The sequence below is a fragment of the Wasmannia auropunctata genome, unplaced genomic scaffold (assembly GCF_000956235.1).
Source record: "Wasmannia auropunctata unplaced genomic scaffold, wasmannia.A_1.0 LD336101.1, whole genome shotgun sequence".
NCBI lineage: Eukaryota > Metazoa > Arthropoda > Insecta > Hymenoptera > Formicidae > Wasmannia > Wasmannia auropunctata.
In genome coordinates this window covers 5,152,520-5,168,264 of record NW_012026789.1, presented here as the reverse complement: position 1 = coordinate 5,168,264, position 15,745 = coordinate 5,152,520, and the positions used below count along the sequence as shown (strand labels likewise).

General features: G+C 38.2%; 1 protein-coding gene across 8 annotated transcripts in view; it reads right to left on the bottom strand.

Annotated features, from left to right (window-relative positions):
• LOC105460273 (disks large homolog 4) overlaps positions 1 to 15,745 on the bottom strand; it is a 305,292-nt gene that overhangs the window by 216,231 nt on the left and 73,316 nt on the right. For all 8 annotated transcript variants that reach the window (XM_011706715.1, XM_011706708.1, XM_011706727.1 and 5 more), the window contains exon 3: positions 9,321 to 9,425. In XM_011706715.1, coding sequence (XP_011705017.1) covers positions 9,321 to 9,425 — 105 coding nt within the window. The remainder of the gene's footprint in view (positions 1 to 9,320; positions 9,426 to 15,745) is intronic.

Sequence of the window (15,745 nt, the reverse complement as noted above, 5' to 3'; positions counted from 1 at the left end):
TTCTAACATTTTCCTGTTTATCGTTGCAGTTAACAGAAGTATAATTTTCTCAACATCGATCGGCCGCGCGAGATTCTTTCCTCCTCCTCCCTCTCCCCATCCAAAATGCGAAATTTCGTCCGTCGATTACGATCTAATGCTATCTTACGGTTACTTGCGTTATTAGAACTTACGTGACTCCAGCAACACTCGCAAACACCCCCGCCGTTCTCGGAGTTACGCGAAATCGCATTATTTGCGCCACGATTGGGCGAGCCCGGCGTTGAATTGGCGTGTCGCTTCGCCCTTCGACGTTTTCGTATTTTGACCGGCACGGTGAACATGTAATCACTGAATCGACGCCTTGAGTGACGTACGATCGACACCCAGTCTATCATCGTGCGAAAACAGTCCGGCCGCGCGTGATATTCCGAATATATATATTTTTTGGTATACGCTGTCCGTCAAAGTCCACTCGATTTGCTGCCGTGCAAACAAGCGAAATGGAGAACGCTATACATATAACGGCAAAAGAAGAACAGAAGCAAATTGAAATGCATAAATATCTTGTTAAACACAGTTGCCATTTGCGCTGCATTAATTTTACAAAACTATTACAAAGGTAATTATTCTAAAAGTGGGGCAGCATTATTTAATGCAATTTTAAGTATTTTATTATTTCAACGTTTTGGAATAATTGTGTTTAAAATATTTTTAAACGCAATTATTCCAAAACATTCTTCGCTCGCTGTGCGCTTTGAGATGTATGTATATATAATTATAAAGAACGGTGGTACTTTACAACTAAAATTTGTCCGCAAGGGAAACGTTTAAAATCGATTTATTTTTATATTATTAGACCTGTCTCAAATATGAAGCTTAAAATTCCACAATGCGGGGAACTTTGTGAAAATGCATAATTTTTTCTACATGAAAGTCTCGTTTTGCAGTCAATATTTTCTAATGAATAAATAACTGTAAACAAAAAAGAAGCCTTTTTAGCATTAGTAATTATTAAATTGATTATCAATTTAATAACGTAATAATACAGTTTTGTTTCAAGCAAAGATCTGCGTTGAATTCGAAAGTAACGGCACGCAGTTCGTTGAAATTAGAATATGTATGTGAAATTCACACAGAAATATTAGAAGCACCAAGATTCTGCTGTGACATTCATTGGCCTTCTCTCAATTTATTATGTGAAAGACTTTTTCATTAAAGTAACTCCGGTATATACGCCGCGCGGAGGATTTATGCCGCAGAAGTCAGAAAAAATAGAAGAAGTGAAAGTAATTTTCTCGCAACCACTCTGTTACATACCTTTATGTTATATTAGTATTGTGTTATAATTTTTCAGTTTTTTAGTGTTAATATTTATAAAATTATTGCAAGTTAAATCGATTTATCACCGTAATAAGTATAGCGCAATCATAAGTTGTAATCTACATAAAATGATTATTGTAGGAAATATAAAAGGTTTTGTGGTTATTTCGTGATACATAAGTGTAGAGGAATTGTAAAGGATAGAGTGTAGCAAAATACAAGTGTTTAGCTCTTTAGATTATTTGTATATTTTTTGTCATTCATTCCACCCGTGAGTAGCCGTATAACCCACCCATATTTTTATACGATAAAAATGCAAGGGTTTAAAGAATTTTTTTTAAATATAAAAAATAAATATTTTGGATTCCTAATATTTTTTTCATAGACAGTCTAAAGTTTTTACTGGTATAGTTCATTTATTTTAACCATAATTAATAGTACCTGATAAATTAAGTTTTTAATAGGTGCGGAATTACCCTAATATTTTTGCACGACGCATGATAATATAAGTGCATGCATTTATGATTGCGTGCATGGATACATGTACATTTCTGTTATCACCATCCATGTAAATGACTCGACGATTAATAGTGACTGAAACGTAATTTGATATTGAAGATCCGTTATCGGAAATAGAAGAATCGTCGTTAGTATTAACGAGTGGGGTGCTTTCGCTGCTTGTAAAAGCTGTCATAGACTCATCACTGTTTTTCTTGTAACATTTATTACAACGTTTGCAGTATGCAGCATTCTGTGAATGTAGGATAAACGTGATTTTTTTTTAGAAAAACGTTATAATTAACATATTTATTAGCTATAGTTACGCAATTTATTATTCCGAACTCAATTCAAGAATAATAGAACAGATGAAGTAAGCTTTGAGTATTTGTAAAAATAATATGCAAATGAGAAATATGAATCAATATGATTTGAAAAAAGTATACGAAGATATGTAAGAAACAACAAATGTAAGAAAAGAAAAAGTCGTATGTGAGTTGCTGCAGTGAACAAGAAAGGAAGTAAGAAATGTAGCGTGAGCTGCAAAGCGGGCCTATCCAACACTTTTGTCGCAAGCTAAACTCACAATCAGTCAAGTTTTTAGTTTCGATAAGCGAGATGGACAAAAAGAAAAACACAAGAAATACAAAAGAATGCTCTAGAGATGTGTCCATCAGTCACTGACTGCTCTATTCTCTCTTGCTTTCTCTCTGTTTCACTTAACGAGACGATGGCGAGTAGAAACGTTAGTTCGCGAGTAAAGTATTGGACAGGCTTGCTGCAAAGCATTATAGAAGCAAATTGTAGAATTTCGATAAAAATGAGCATATGGCTCTCTTTCCGTATTTCCTCCCCCTTCACCCCTTTGTCTCTCGCTCTCTCTCTCTCTCTCTCTCTCTCTCTCTCTCTCTCTCTCTCTCTCAAACATTAATAAAAAACACTTCTTTTGTTCACATATAGGGTAGACCGAGGCGAATTGGATCAATGTAAGTTTTGAAACAGTTATCAATAATTTTTCTGTTTCAAAGGAGTTGTTTTATCATGCTATATGTAACTAGGCATAAAACAGCTCATTTGAAACAGAAAAATTATCGATAACTGTTTCAAAACTTACATTGATCCGATTCGCCTACCCTATCATTTCAGTTCATTAGAAAATATTGGCTGCAAAACGATGCTTTAGTGTAGAACAATTACATTTTCACGAAGTTGTGACCCCGCATTGTGGACAATTTTAAGTTTCGAGTTCAGCAGGTCCAGTAATATAAAAATTAATCGATTTTGAACGTTTCCCTCACGGACAAATTTTAGCTCTAAAGTCCTGCATTCTTTGTTGCAAATCTCGGAGAATTTTCTTTTTACAACTTCAATAATTATTATACTCAATAATTATATTGTAATAATTTTTTTCAGCTCAATTGTCAGTAGGTACATTACAAATAGTTTAGCTCTTTCTCTCTCGTTAAAAAAATTAAGTTAATTATTACTCCCACCTTACATTATTTCGAAATCCTTACAAAATGCGAGGCGAACTTTTCAATTAGCGCTCGAACTTTTTGGCATACGTATTTCAGGCTTCGCGGTAACTTTTTGCGATTCATTTAACCTGCTGCTTCTCAAACGAGTGCTTTCAATTGAGTATCGCGGGCGTGCCCATCGCCGCTACACACGAATCGATATCAATAGCGAAGAGAATATATGTCGGGGATATATGTCACGAATCAAATCCCCCTTTTCTCCCGCTTCTTGTGTTCTGAAAGCGTGTCATAAGTATCAGGCTGTCTCTCTATTCCTCCCTTGTTCCACCACACGCGCTTTATTCCCCCCTGACACAGTCGCGCATCGCGGCCATTATTGTCGAGTGCATTCTCTGAACGCGAATAAAGGCGCTGACAAGGATGGTTGCAATTGAGCGCGCATTCACGTCGAGAGCCAACGCGACTGTGAAAATAACATTCAAAACGCTAATCGGCGAAATGCATTAATTGGGTTAATCGTTGACACGCTTTTAATAAGTAATCCTCGAGCAATTACGCCGAAACTACTTATTGTACGGACAATTCTACGAATATAATTGTGCGAGATAAAGTACTTTTTCAAATGTAAGAAAAGAGATAATAACGATAAATGACTCGTCGATTGAAAAAGGAAATATTTTAAACTTTCAACGGTTTTTAATTTTATCTGCTATTAAAGCTTGTTGACTATTATTTTAATGTTGGATCATTATAGCGAAATATTTTGAATACAACTACCTCACGCGTATGTGTATTTTATCCGAAACCTTTTACCCGTGTTTTCACACTGACGGAAACTCGTGTAAGAATAGATAATGCTCGGGCGTACCACATGCTTGCTATGCTCGCGAGCGTAATTTGCAGCGCGACCAAAGGAAAATTTCAGAGTGATTGAAGCGCTTACGGGCTTCCAAGAATACCAAACACCGCCACATATTGTTTATGGAGAAACCGCGCGTGCGAGAGCGAAATAGTTTAGACTCGGTACTTCAGCGAGCAATCTCCATCAACATTCTATTCCATGAAAACACATCCCATCGTAAATCTCTTGATTTCATATATCACCGTGCCTCAATTCATCGCTACTTTTCAATATCGTTGATCTTTTCAAAAAGGAATTTCTTTAATACACATCTTTATATGCGATGCACGATCTCGCGTTTTCATAGCAATGGAAAAAAAATGCGGGCAAAGTTTCTACAACGACAGATATCGTTCGACCGGAAAGCATAGACCTTTTTATTTTTGTTTCTCTTTCCGACCGTCTTCTACGAAGATTTCTCTTCGTTCGCTTCATCCCATATTTCTCGTCGGATCACGAGGTAATCTCTTCCAAGAAAAACATGAAAAGCAAGGTCGATTATTTGTGGTAATGCCGATTAATAAATTTTTTTTTCTATTATAAGCACTAGAAATTTCAACGAAATCGATGATTGCTAGCGAAAAATTATCTATATGACATATTCCGTAAAATTAATATAAAAATACAGACAGATAAAAATCACTTTCAAGTCAACATGATCGTTTTAATGTCGTAAATCTTAGAGAAATATCTTTTAGTTTTATAAAAATGGTTTTAAATTTTATAAATTTCAGAAAAAAAATGCTACTCGTATTCGAATCAACAATATTATACATTTTCGTTGGAGATACACCTCGTTTTCTCTATATCACACACTATTTTTGACGTTCTCGAAATACAGCTCACGCTCCAGTCATTTCGCGAACATTTCTTCGGGAGACTACAATACAGCATCGACGAAGCAGTAATTAGCAGTAATTCATTGGAGTAAACGATTGCACTTGTGATCACACGATCGAGCCTCGGCGGTCTTTTTGGAGCAGCCGGCTTTGTACTTCGGCGTGGAAGACGTCGGCGTCGGTACTGATGTAAAAGTGACCCGACGCCTGGTATCAATAGCGTGCCGATGCCTCCGAAGAAGGCGTTGCCGTCTAATTCCGACGCCGAAGCATCTTCGCGATTGGACGGCGGTCTTAAAGGGCTCCCCGAAAAGTTGATTTTTTTTTTCTTTCTTTCGATCAAATCCAAAATTATGAGAACTCGGATGATTAATTGCCGCGTTGTGCGCTATTTATAAGTTCAATGAGCCGTTCCCATTTATTTCGTGGCTCTCGACTGGTGACTGTCCATTAATTCTGCGTTCTAAGTGTCGAGTGGCCACGACGGCCACGTTACGTGAGATGTAACATTCTCAGACAATAGTGACGCAGTAGCGGTCCAAGATCGATGCCCGAAGAAATTGCGTTCGCACGCGAATTTACGTCCGCGACCCGATTAAATTCTCGCTTAATTAAACTTCACGCGCACCAAGAGGACGGTAGAATCACCGACCACTTCGTCGGAATTGCGTTCTGGACAATCGTTTACAGCTCAGCTTTCATCGCTTTTTCACTTTTTCTACGGCGAATTTCATCTCGAAACATAATACGTATGCGTCACTTATTAAATTTCATTAATTAATTTATGTTTAATAAGAACGCACAAATACTCTATCGATTTAATTCAAGCCGGGGACATTCGTCTGACGAAGTACATATATCGTGCACAATATCGCTCTCTATTTTCTAACGAGTTAATTAAAAAATAACAAAAAACGACGACGAGCGTTCCAGAAGCTGGTTAAATGACGATCAATAATAAAGTTCCGTTAATGGATATTTTTCCTCTTGACGCGTAACAACGGCAGGCGGTATCGACGTTTCGATCATTAATGAATTAAACAAACCTCAGCATCGACACGTAATCGAAGTTAATCAGGTTACCCAAATCAAACGGAATGCATCATAATGTAACCGCCTCTGGGGCCCGGTTCTGTTTCAAGCATTTCGCCGTATTCCGTCCGTAAATACGCGGACCGCAAAACGGCATCAATAATGACGACACGCAGCTGATTTTCGATTTGGTATACAAGCTGGGGCATCTCGCGGCTATCAATGCGTCTCTGGCTGGTTGCAGCGAACAATGGTAACAGCTAACTTGGTTCGCCAATTAACGCTCATATAGCTTCGGGACGACAAATTATGAAATCGCGAGGCTCGAAGCAGACCGAGTGAGAGTACAGCGATTGCTTTTGTTGGATTTATCATTTAGCCTGCTTGCTCTTCGGCGTATCGGAATTCATTTCGGCGTTATACTCGTATATTGAGCGCAACAATACGCGAAATATCTCCTCGCACGGGTTAATTAACCGTCACGCACAGCCGTCTATCGCGCGCGGGTCTTTTCACGAAATGGCCTCGCGGACTCGTTTTATTCTGCGAATCGGTTGTCCATTACGAGCACAATGCCGGGGCACAATGCAGCGACTCGCTGCAGCGCCGGGAAACCTTGGACTTGATAGGAAGAACATGAGGAGATAATCGAGAACCGCGCGATCGTGTTCTGAAACGAAGCGAAGAATTGCGCGGCAAGGTCTTGCGCCATAACGACGGCGAAAGGATGAAGAGCAGGACGGCGGAAAATTGCAGTCTGCAGCTGACGTTAAAGCGAATTAATTTCTATGTTTATAGTTAACCAAGGTAAACTCCTTATCGTCTTCGCTCAAGAAACTCAAGCAGACGAATGCCCTTTTCATGTTAAACTTTAAGTGCGTGCTAAGCTTTGAAGACAACTAAAAAGCGGTAGTTGGGTACCTGATGGCTTGTATTAATATAATTAGTTGCATATCAAATGGAACAAGAGGATGGTTACGGTTAGTTATATAAAAACACCTTGAACGTTAATTGAATCGTTGATCTTCATTAGCCGGCGTATACTTCAGCTAAATCCAGCCGTTTTAGCTCGTCGAAGTTAATACATGAAATTTAAACGAGCCTGGCACGGAAAGAACGACTTTGCCGGAAGGTCTAAAAATTTTACTGGGTACAGATATGAAAATAATTTTTGTTGGACCATCAAAATAATTTTGTTGAAAATTCAAACTGATGGCTAAAATATCAAAACGTTTTAGCAATGCTTATCATTTTTGAGTTTTCAACAAAATTCTCTTAATAAATAATTTGATTCGTCCAAAATTATTTTCAGATCAAAATTTTTAGATTATTTAACAAAATCGTACTTTTCGTGTGGCTGCAGTTGGACGTGAAAGCGAGAGTTAATTGCAAAAAAAATTTGCTTTTTAAATTTTTTAAATTTTGCTCGAAATGAGAGATTACGAATCCACGCTTTTCATCGATAAAAAATATATCGATATATGTGATACGCAGAAGAATTTCCGATGAAAAGAAGCCAACGAAATAAATTCGCGCTAGTTGCGAAAATTGTTGATGGCACCGGTGAAAACGCAATCCGTCGAGTATTCATCGAGATTTACGTGCGCACGCACTGCGCATATTCATTCCGATTTCCGCGAAATGCCGAGACACGATAGATATGCATTAAATCGATGCTTTTATTTCCACGCTGAAAATATCGGCTCGTTCGACCGGATGCTACTCGAACGGACAAGTACGGCGGGGACCTGTAGGGTATACACGTCGAATAGATTTAAGTGATGATAAAAATGCGGTAAGCGCCGATTTTCCCGCTGTCCGCGTCCGCGTACTCCATGGTGGCTCGCGTATACATATGTATATGTAAATACGCGCTAAGTTACGCGCGTTGGTAATAAAATTTTTCAAAACAGCCATTTCATATTACACTCGCATCGCGAATATATATCATGTTTCAACATTTTCGTGAAACACTGCACGCTGCTGTTTCATTTCAAAGTTCTATTTACGGCAGACAGAACATTATATTGTTGTTATCGTCATATTACATATTCTCTGTGAGATGTAAACTTTGTAAAGAGATAGACAAGAGGTATCGCGTATTTCCAACAATCAGGACAGATACTTCAGTGTTTATAAGCGTACTTATCTGAGATTTATCTATAAGCTCAGTTACGAGAGTGTAAAGGAATTTCCTTCTCTCTTGACTACACGGAAAGAACAATTTTGCTGAATCCAGATCTGAAAATAATTTTTGTTCAATAGTCAAAATTATTTTGTGCGAAAGCCAAAATGATTGCTAGAATATCAAAACGTTTTATAGCAATACTTATCAGTTTTAACATTCCAACAAATTATTTTGATGATTCAATAAAAAATTATTTTCAGATCTGTTTTTAGCAAAATTTTTAGATCTTTCAACAAAATCGTTCTTTCCGTGTAGGAACGTAAAAGCCGCTTTGGATAAATATAAAATTAATGTCATCTCAAATATAAATAAATTAGTTGAAGAGATAAGATTGAAGAACGATTATTTTAATTGAAAAAAAAAATCGATTTATAAATATATTCATATAATTGTTGCTTATTCTTCTTCTTTTTCAATTTGATGATTATAATTATTTCATAACGAAAATTAGATATTTCTTGCAAGAAGGGATCAAAGACTTATTTCTCAGGGATGAAGATAAGCTTCTTGGAAATCGCGTTATCGACGAGGCCTCGGAGGTAGTTTCGGACTGTGAAGTAGATTCTGGGTTGTGCTGCCGCGAATATTTCGAACGAACAAGTTGGTAAGCCAGGGATCTTCGCAAGCATATTCAACTTATACAGAAAACCGGCTTACCGTCGCAAGCCTATGAACAATTATTACCCACAGCTACGAGATAACAATTAATTGAACCATTTCTTATTTCTTATTTTTTGCATGCACCCATCAATACACACATCCACACGAATTCCACGGAATACAGGAAACCATTGTAGCTGATTGGCAATTATTATATCAATTATTATATTAAATTCAATAGCTTAATTCAATAGCTTATTATATTAAATTCAATAGAACAACAATTAAAAGCAATCAAAACAGAAAGAACACATTTTTCAACACTTCAAAAGATTAATATTAATCGTATTGTGACGATCACTATGTGATCCTCTCATAGTTCTAATAGAATAGATTTTAGTTTACAATGACAGTGCGTGTCGCGGGAGAAAATATGTTTAAAAAATGCAATTCACTTTCGCAAAATTTGCACGTTTACGAACCTGAGTTTCATCTAGATTGGAGCCTGGAACATCGGGACTGGCCGATCTGCGGCCATAAATGTTCGACAGAGTCTGGGTCAACGGCAAGGCGGAGGCTGGTCCATCCTGAAACGATCACATCATCTGAAAAACATACCATCATGTCGACGAGGAAAACGCGTATTGCCTTCCGGCAATCCTTTTCTCATCCTCACGTCAGTCAAATATCAATATACAGTTTTCAAACGTGTTTTTTATTTTCTAAGAATTACTACTGCAAATTCGGAACCGTACGCGGAGATATTGTTCAACAACCGTGATCACAGCACGTAAAAATATCGAATATTTTAAATATTAAGTTTCAATATATTAATAATGCCATAATATAATATCAATTTTACCAGAAGTGCTGAGTCAGTAAACAACGTGCCACGCGAGATAGGTATTGCTCTCTTCGAGCGCTCGCGTGCGGCGATTCGAGATTCGTTCTCCTATAGCAAATAGTCGCGTGTGTGCCTTCTGTTTTCTGGCGCACTTGCGGATTTATTTTGTATTTTTGTCAACGACTACAAAACCCGCTATCGAACTGTATCCGTTGTTGCAGCAGCTCTGATGCAAACTGCGCTCAAATAGCGAACACTTGATATCTAGGCTATCAGGTTTCCCAACGTCGACCCGGACAGCTTGGCGCGGATCGATCACAGCGTTACCGCCGCCGGTGTGCGAAGAGCAGATAGATGGAGGAAATAAAGTCGCGAGATGCAAGGTCAATTACGCGGCTGCAACCGGGTTGAAACTGACGTTCGTTGTAACGTACGATGGACGGAGGGCTAAATGTGCCAAGTTGGGATTATTCGTAGCGAATTTTCGTGCGTGCGCGCGCACGGAAAGAACGATTTTACTAAAAGGTTTAAAAATTTTGCTGGATACAGATCTGGAAATAATTTTGCTGACCAGCTAATTTGTTCAGCTAATTTATTTGTATTTAACATAGTAAATAATTTTGCTAGAAACTTAAAAATTATGAGCACTGCTGATGTAAAACGTTTTGCAACCAGTTTGAGTTTTCAACAAAATTATTTTGATAATCCAGTATTATTTTGAGATCTGTATCCAGCAAAATTGTTCTTTCCGTGCGGGTACGTTTTAACATCCATCACAGAAAGAAATGACAGTATTATCAGCTAAATATCAATAGCTAGTTCAAACTTTTCTGTCATTGCTAAAAGTTAGCTATTCAAGATGAAATGTATTTGTTGCAAAATACAATTTTATTAGCTAAAATTTAAAGTGTACTTTAACACGAGTAATTAACGTAGAAAGATGAATTTGCTGAAAGATCTAAAAATTTTGTTGGATATAGATCCAAAAATAATTGTATTGGACCATAAAAATATTTGTCGGAAACTCAAAAATTAATGATAAGCAATGCTGCAAAACAATTTAATATTATAATAACCAATTTTTTGATAGAGTTATTTTAACGGTCTAATAAAATTTTTAAATCTATAATGTTGAGTGTAGGGTAATACAATACGCCTTGAATTTCTCCTTATGACGAGAATCTTGCTTTATTGCTATGTGTCGGAAACTATATTACTAATGGCGGATCACGACCGAACCCTCCTTACCAAAATCAACCGGAAACGAACGAAAGGCAGCGCCGCGGAACTAGCTAGCGCTGATATAAACCCGGGAAGAATATTGTATTCTAGTGACATTTCTGGTGTGAAACTGAAGCGCGAAATTTGAACTATACTATAAGAGCAAACAAAAAATACAAAGAAAGAATGATTTGACTGATATCTAACATATAATCAGTAAAGATTAATTTAGAGTTTTCAGCAAAATCGTTCTTTCCATATAGCTATATAGAATTAGTTATCATTTAATTCTAGCAGCAAATATTTTTTGCTGTATCGCCTAAATTTTAGCAACTAATAAGTTGAGCTTTAGCAGCAACGATATTAACTGTCCCTATTTTAAAGACACATTTTAGCTGCGCTGATTAATCCTTTTTCTCTGTGTGGCAGTGTCGCTTTTATCTCCGGCGAGGCGCGTCTTCATCAAATATATATATAGCGTCGTCCACGAAATTCGTACACTGCGTCGAAACATCCTACCGACCGTGACCCACCGCCTACGGTAGCATTTATTATTTACAGCCGTTGTTGGCGGGATAATGAACGCCGCAATCTACTTTAAAGCGTGGGGTACTTACGGTTATTACGACGAAAAAAAAAGAAGACGCGCGATGGAATGGGCCCGGCATTTAGAAATGCATCCACTCTCGAGAATTTTTAATTGCGCTCGTCGAGATACGGTTGAGTGTCATAATTGAACAGACTGCCGATTCGCTAGTTACATCGATATCGTATCTAGGAAAAGAAGAGCAGTTACGGCGAGCGGAGGCGGATGTTACTTGAACTCCGACAATGAGTTACGGAAACTCGACGTTACGGGCACGTAGGAAAGAGAGAGAGAGAGAGAGAGAGAGATTGGAAGTCTAGTTTCGCACCCCGATGTGCAGTCGATCGGATTCGCATCACTCGCACTCGCCGGCGATCGTGAGTAGTGGAACGTTCCGAACAACGCGAATGCCGCCGAACGATATTTCTGACATTAATAAACGTCCTATCCCGTTTCGCGCGCGCGCAGTATAAATAAAACTGGGCTACACCCTGTATTGGTGTGTGTGTGTGCGTGTATGTGTGTGTGTGTGTAGGTATATGTTTGCACCGCAAAAAGATACGGCGCCCGACTCATATTCCCGCGGCTCTCTCAAAGATGGGACAGTATTGAATAAAATTGAGATAAATTAGTAGCTCGCACTAATATTTTATGCTCTCTCTCAGGTGCATCCTTTCGTACATCACGGTGTATATATACCGCGACGCAAGTAGTTTTACTTTTGCCAAAACGCACGGAAGCACACTGTCTCGCTGTCGCGCGCGCGATTCCGGCGGGTATCTAAGTACGCTCCTCTACGAGTGCGTCAAGACTGAATACGCAACCGTATTGCACGCAGAAAAAGGATTAGCCAATGAAGCTAAAATATATGGCAGCTAAGATGTGTCATTGAAATAGGGACAGCTAATGTCGTTGCTGCCGAAGTTCAATTTATTAGTTATTAAAATGTAGATGCTGCAGCAAAAAATATTTGCTGCTAAAATCAAATGATATTTAGCCGAATTTACTATGCTATTTTATCTTCGCAATAGAGTAATAATATTTGCAGTATATAACTTATATACTGCAAAATATAAATGTTAAATGCGCTGTAGATGTGCATATGGCAGGGTCACATTGCAAAAACAATTACAAATCAAATTTTCGCGCGTAGCTATAAACTTAGCTCTGTGTGCTAAATGTGTGTATGATAAGACATTTAGGTACGTATGCCATCTTTTTAGCTGCCTGTACTAATGTATGCTTTTAATTTCAGTTAATAAATTTTTTGTCACAGTGAATGTTTTTATCTGTAATAGTCAGAATTTAAAATTAGCGATGACACTGAAGGCGGTAGCTCTTATAGCTACACGGAAAGAACAATTTTGTTGGAAGATAAAAAAATCTGACAATAATTTTTATTAGGTCAGCATCAAAATAATTTTGTTCGAAAGTCAAACTAATTGCTAGAATATCAAAACTTTTTACAGCAATGCTTATTATTCTTGAGTTTTCGACAAAATATTTTGATGAAGCTATAACAAAAATTATTTTCAGATTTTTTTTTGATCTTCCAGCAAAATCGTTCTTTCCGTGTAAGTTTGATTCAGCTATTGAAATTTAGCTACTATTATTAAGTCATTTTTTTGCGTGTGTATAGTTTTCAAATCTTAAAAAATGTATATTGTATACAATATTTTTGTCTTTATCTAATTTTTTCTATATGTAATATTTATCCCGCTTCTCTTTCGCGTATGAAACTTTGACGCAAGTGAAACTCTAGAAGCGAAATGTATCGTTAGTTTTCTATCCAGTATTATATATACATAAAATATAAATATACAAGGTATACATCGCGGTTTTTTTAACGCTGTATCCAAATTGCGTTAGAATTGGTTTTCCGGGACGGGAATATAATATCCTTCCCCCCCTCTTCCCCCCTCGCGCGTTCTCGCGTTGCAATAAAACTTTTTCTCTATTTGGATTCGCGTGATTCTCCTGGGATCCCTCCCGTTCTCCCCTGTCCCTTTTGTAAACCGGATTAATTTGCTGTTGTTGCTGAATAACGGGAGATAGGTTACCGGGGTTGCTTCCGCGCGTGAACTTTTCGGAAAAACACGAGTGCTTCCTCCCGTTTCGCCGCGCCAGAAATTTGAGTCTGGCGCCGCGGAAGGAGCTGGTCGGGATTTAATCCGTGGGCGCACGCTGAATCCGCGCCCGTAGTTGTTTATAACTCTCCGCGACGCGCGCGGGGCGATAATGCACGTAAAGGATAATGGTGTTCGTTGAACATGAGCGCGGCGGAGTGCGTTCTCGATTGCCTGCGGGTGCTCTCTTCCCCCTCTCTCTCCCCCCCCCCCGTGATTTTATGACGTCGCAATATGCATCGCTTCGATAATAGAGAGTAATCCTCCCGCGGCGGTGCATTCCACGGCTGAACGACTGAACGGCCGACTGAATGGTATCGGCGCTACGGCCGATTTGATGAAAATCTATACTGATACCGTCGATCATTACCGCCGGTCGCGTTCTGGAAACTGCCCAGCGTTGCCGCGCCAAAAGCCAAACCGTATTCAAGCCGAATAGAGTGACTATATCGATGGGGACGAACATTTCGGAAGGTCGGACGTTTACCTCGGCGTGGTAAATCCCGATCAGAGCAGCCCCGTTCGTTGCGTTTAACGCGTCGTTTCTGAACGAATCTACAAAAAAAAAAAATACGACCAAAAATTGCGCAATTTTTTCGAACGGAAACGACCGTCAATCAAAAGACGGGGGGGGGGGGGCATTTCTTGAAATTTATTTACCATACATTTCTCGCCTGTATTTGCTCTTTCGCGTTTACGATCGCGGGTTGCACGGGTTGTTTCCGGCGTAGAAACGTTTATTTACAGCTCAAACATTTCTACACGCGGGCGTGATGCATGCGGCCGATATTGTTTCGTAAGGTGGCGTTTGACTTGCCGATAAACCGCCACGGCCGCGCAAACGTACGTCACGTCTGACCATAACGCGGACGTAACTACTGGCGGGCCCCCGACACGTCGAGTTACGACCAGGCGACAACTGCGTGACAGTGGCTGATGCGAGCCGACGGGGGTGCGTTTACGACACTCCTCTCCGACATGATGTGCGATTAAAACGTTTGCGCACGTGAGGCATCGTGACAGACGTTCCGTCACAAAAAATGCGCGAGCATCGCGTGATTGTATAAGATAACGCGACAGGTTAAACGGGTTTAGAGAACGGCTTGATAAATTTTAAATCGTTAATCTTCAGATCGGTCAGAGTGGATACATTCGGTTGAATATCAATTAAAATTCGCGACATTAGATTCGGTATAACGGTATTTATGAGTGGCTGTAAATTAATTATTCGCATAAATAGCAAACTTGATTGTTATGAGCGCGAGGATTTCGCATCATGGCGCGCGTTGCATTATTGTTTAGTGGCTTTTTTTTCTACCTACTAATTAGCATTGTTTTCGTGTTATTAATGCAGACCGTCGGTCGCTCAATAAATTCTTACACTATAAAAATAATTCTCAATTTCCACCCATAATTAATGAGATTGTTTATTGTTCGTAATTTTAACAATACAAACAATTGTACATTTTTTCAGTAATTTCATTATGCAATCGTACGTTAAGTTAATTATACTTTTCATGTATACGCGGAAAACTTTAGATTATGAGAACTTAATTTGATTGAAATATAATTAAAGCGAAGTTGTTTTATATTATATTTAAATTGAATATGTAGTGTTTTTAAAATAAATATCTAAAAAATATTTTTAACTTTTCCAGTACGTGTTAATATTATACGTTAATTACTATACGCTACATTTTTAAAAACTGTACGCTAATTAGAGAAAAAATTACAAATGCTAAGAGTTTCGTTTCGTATGTAGCTCGACAATAATGGTCAGAATTTAAGCATAAAAATAAAGGCAGCATGTAGAGATGTAAAAGATATAAAAGAAACGACTTAGCTTTAATTGTATTTTAGTCAAATTGAACCAATCTGAAGTGTATATATATATATATATATATATATATATATATATATATACACTTTTCAACAAAATTAAAGCATCATTTACTCTACCCTCCAAAAAATAGGCAAAATTCAAGAGAGTGTAACTTCGTCAAAAATGATCGTATCAAGATGTTCAAAAAAGCATTTTACAGCTCGAAAACTCTACTTTCCAAATCGGTATTTTAGAAAACGATCCTACTGATCTTTCATGGAATTACACGGATAGAAAAGGAGACCCGA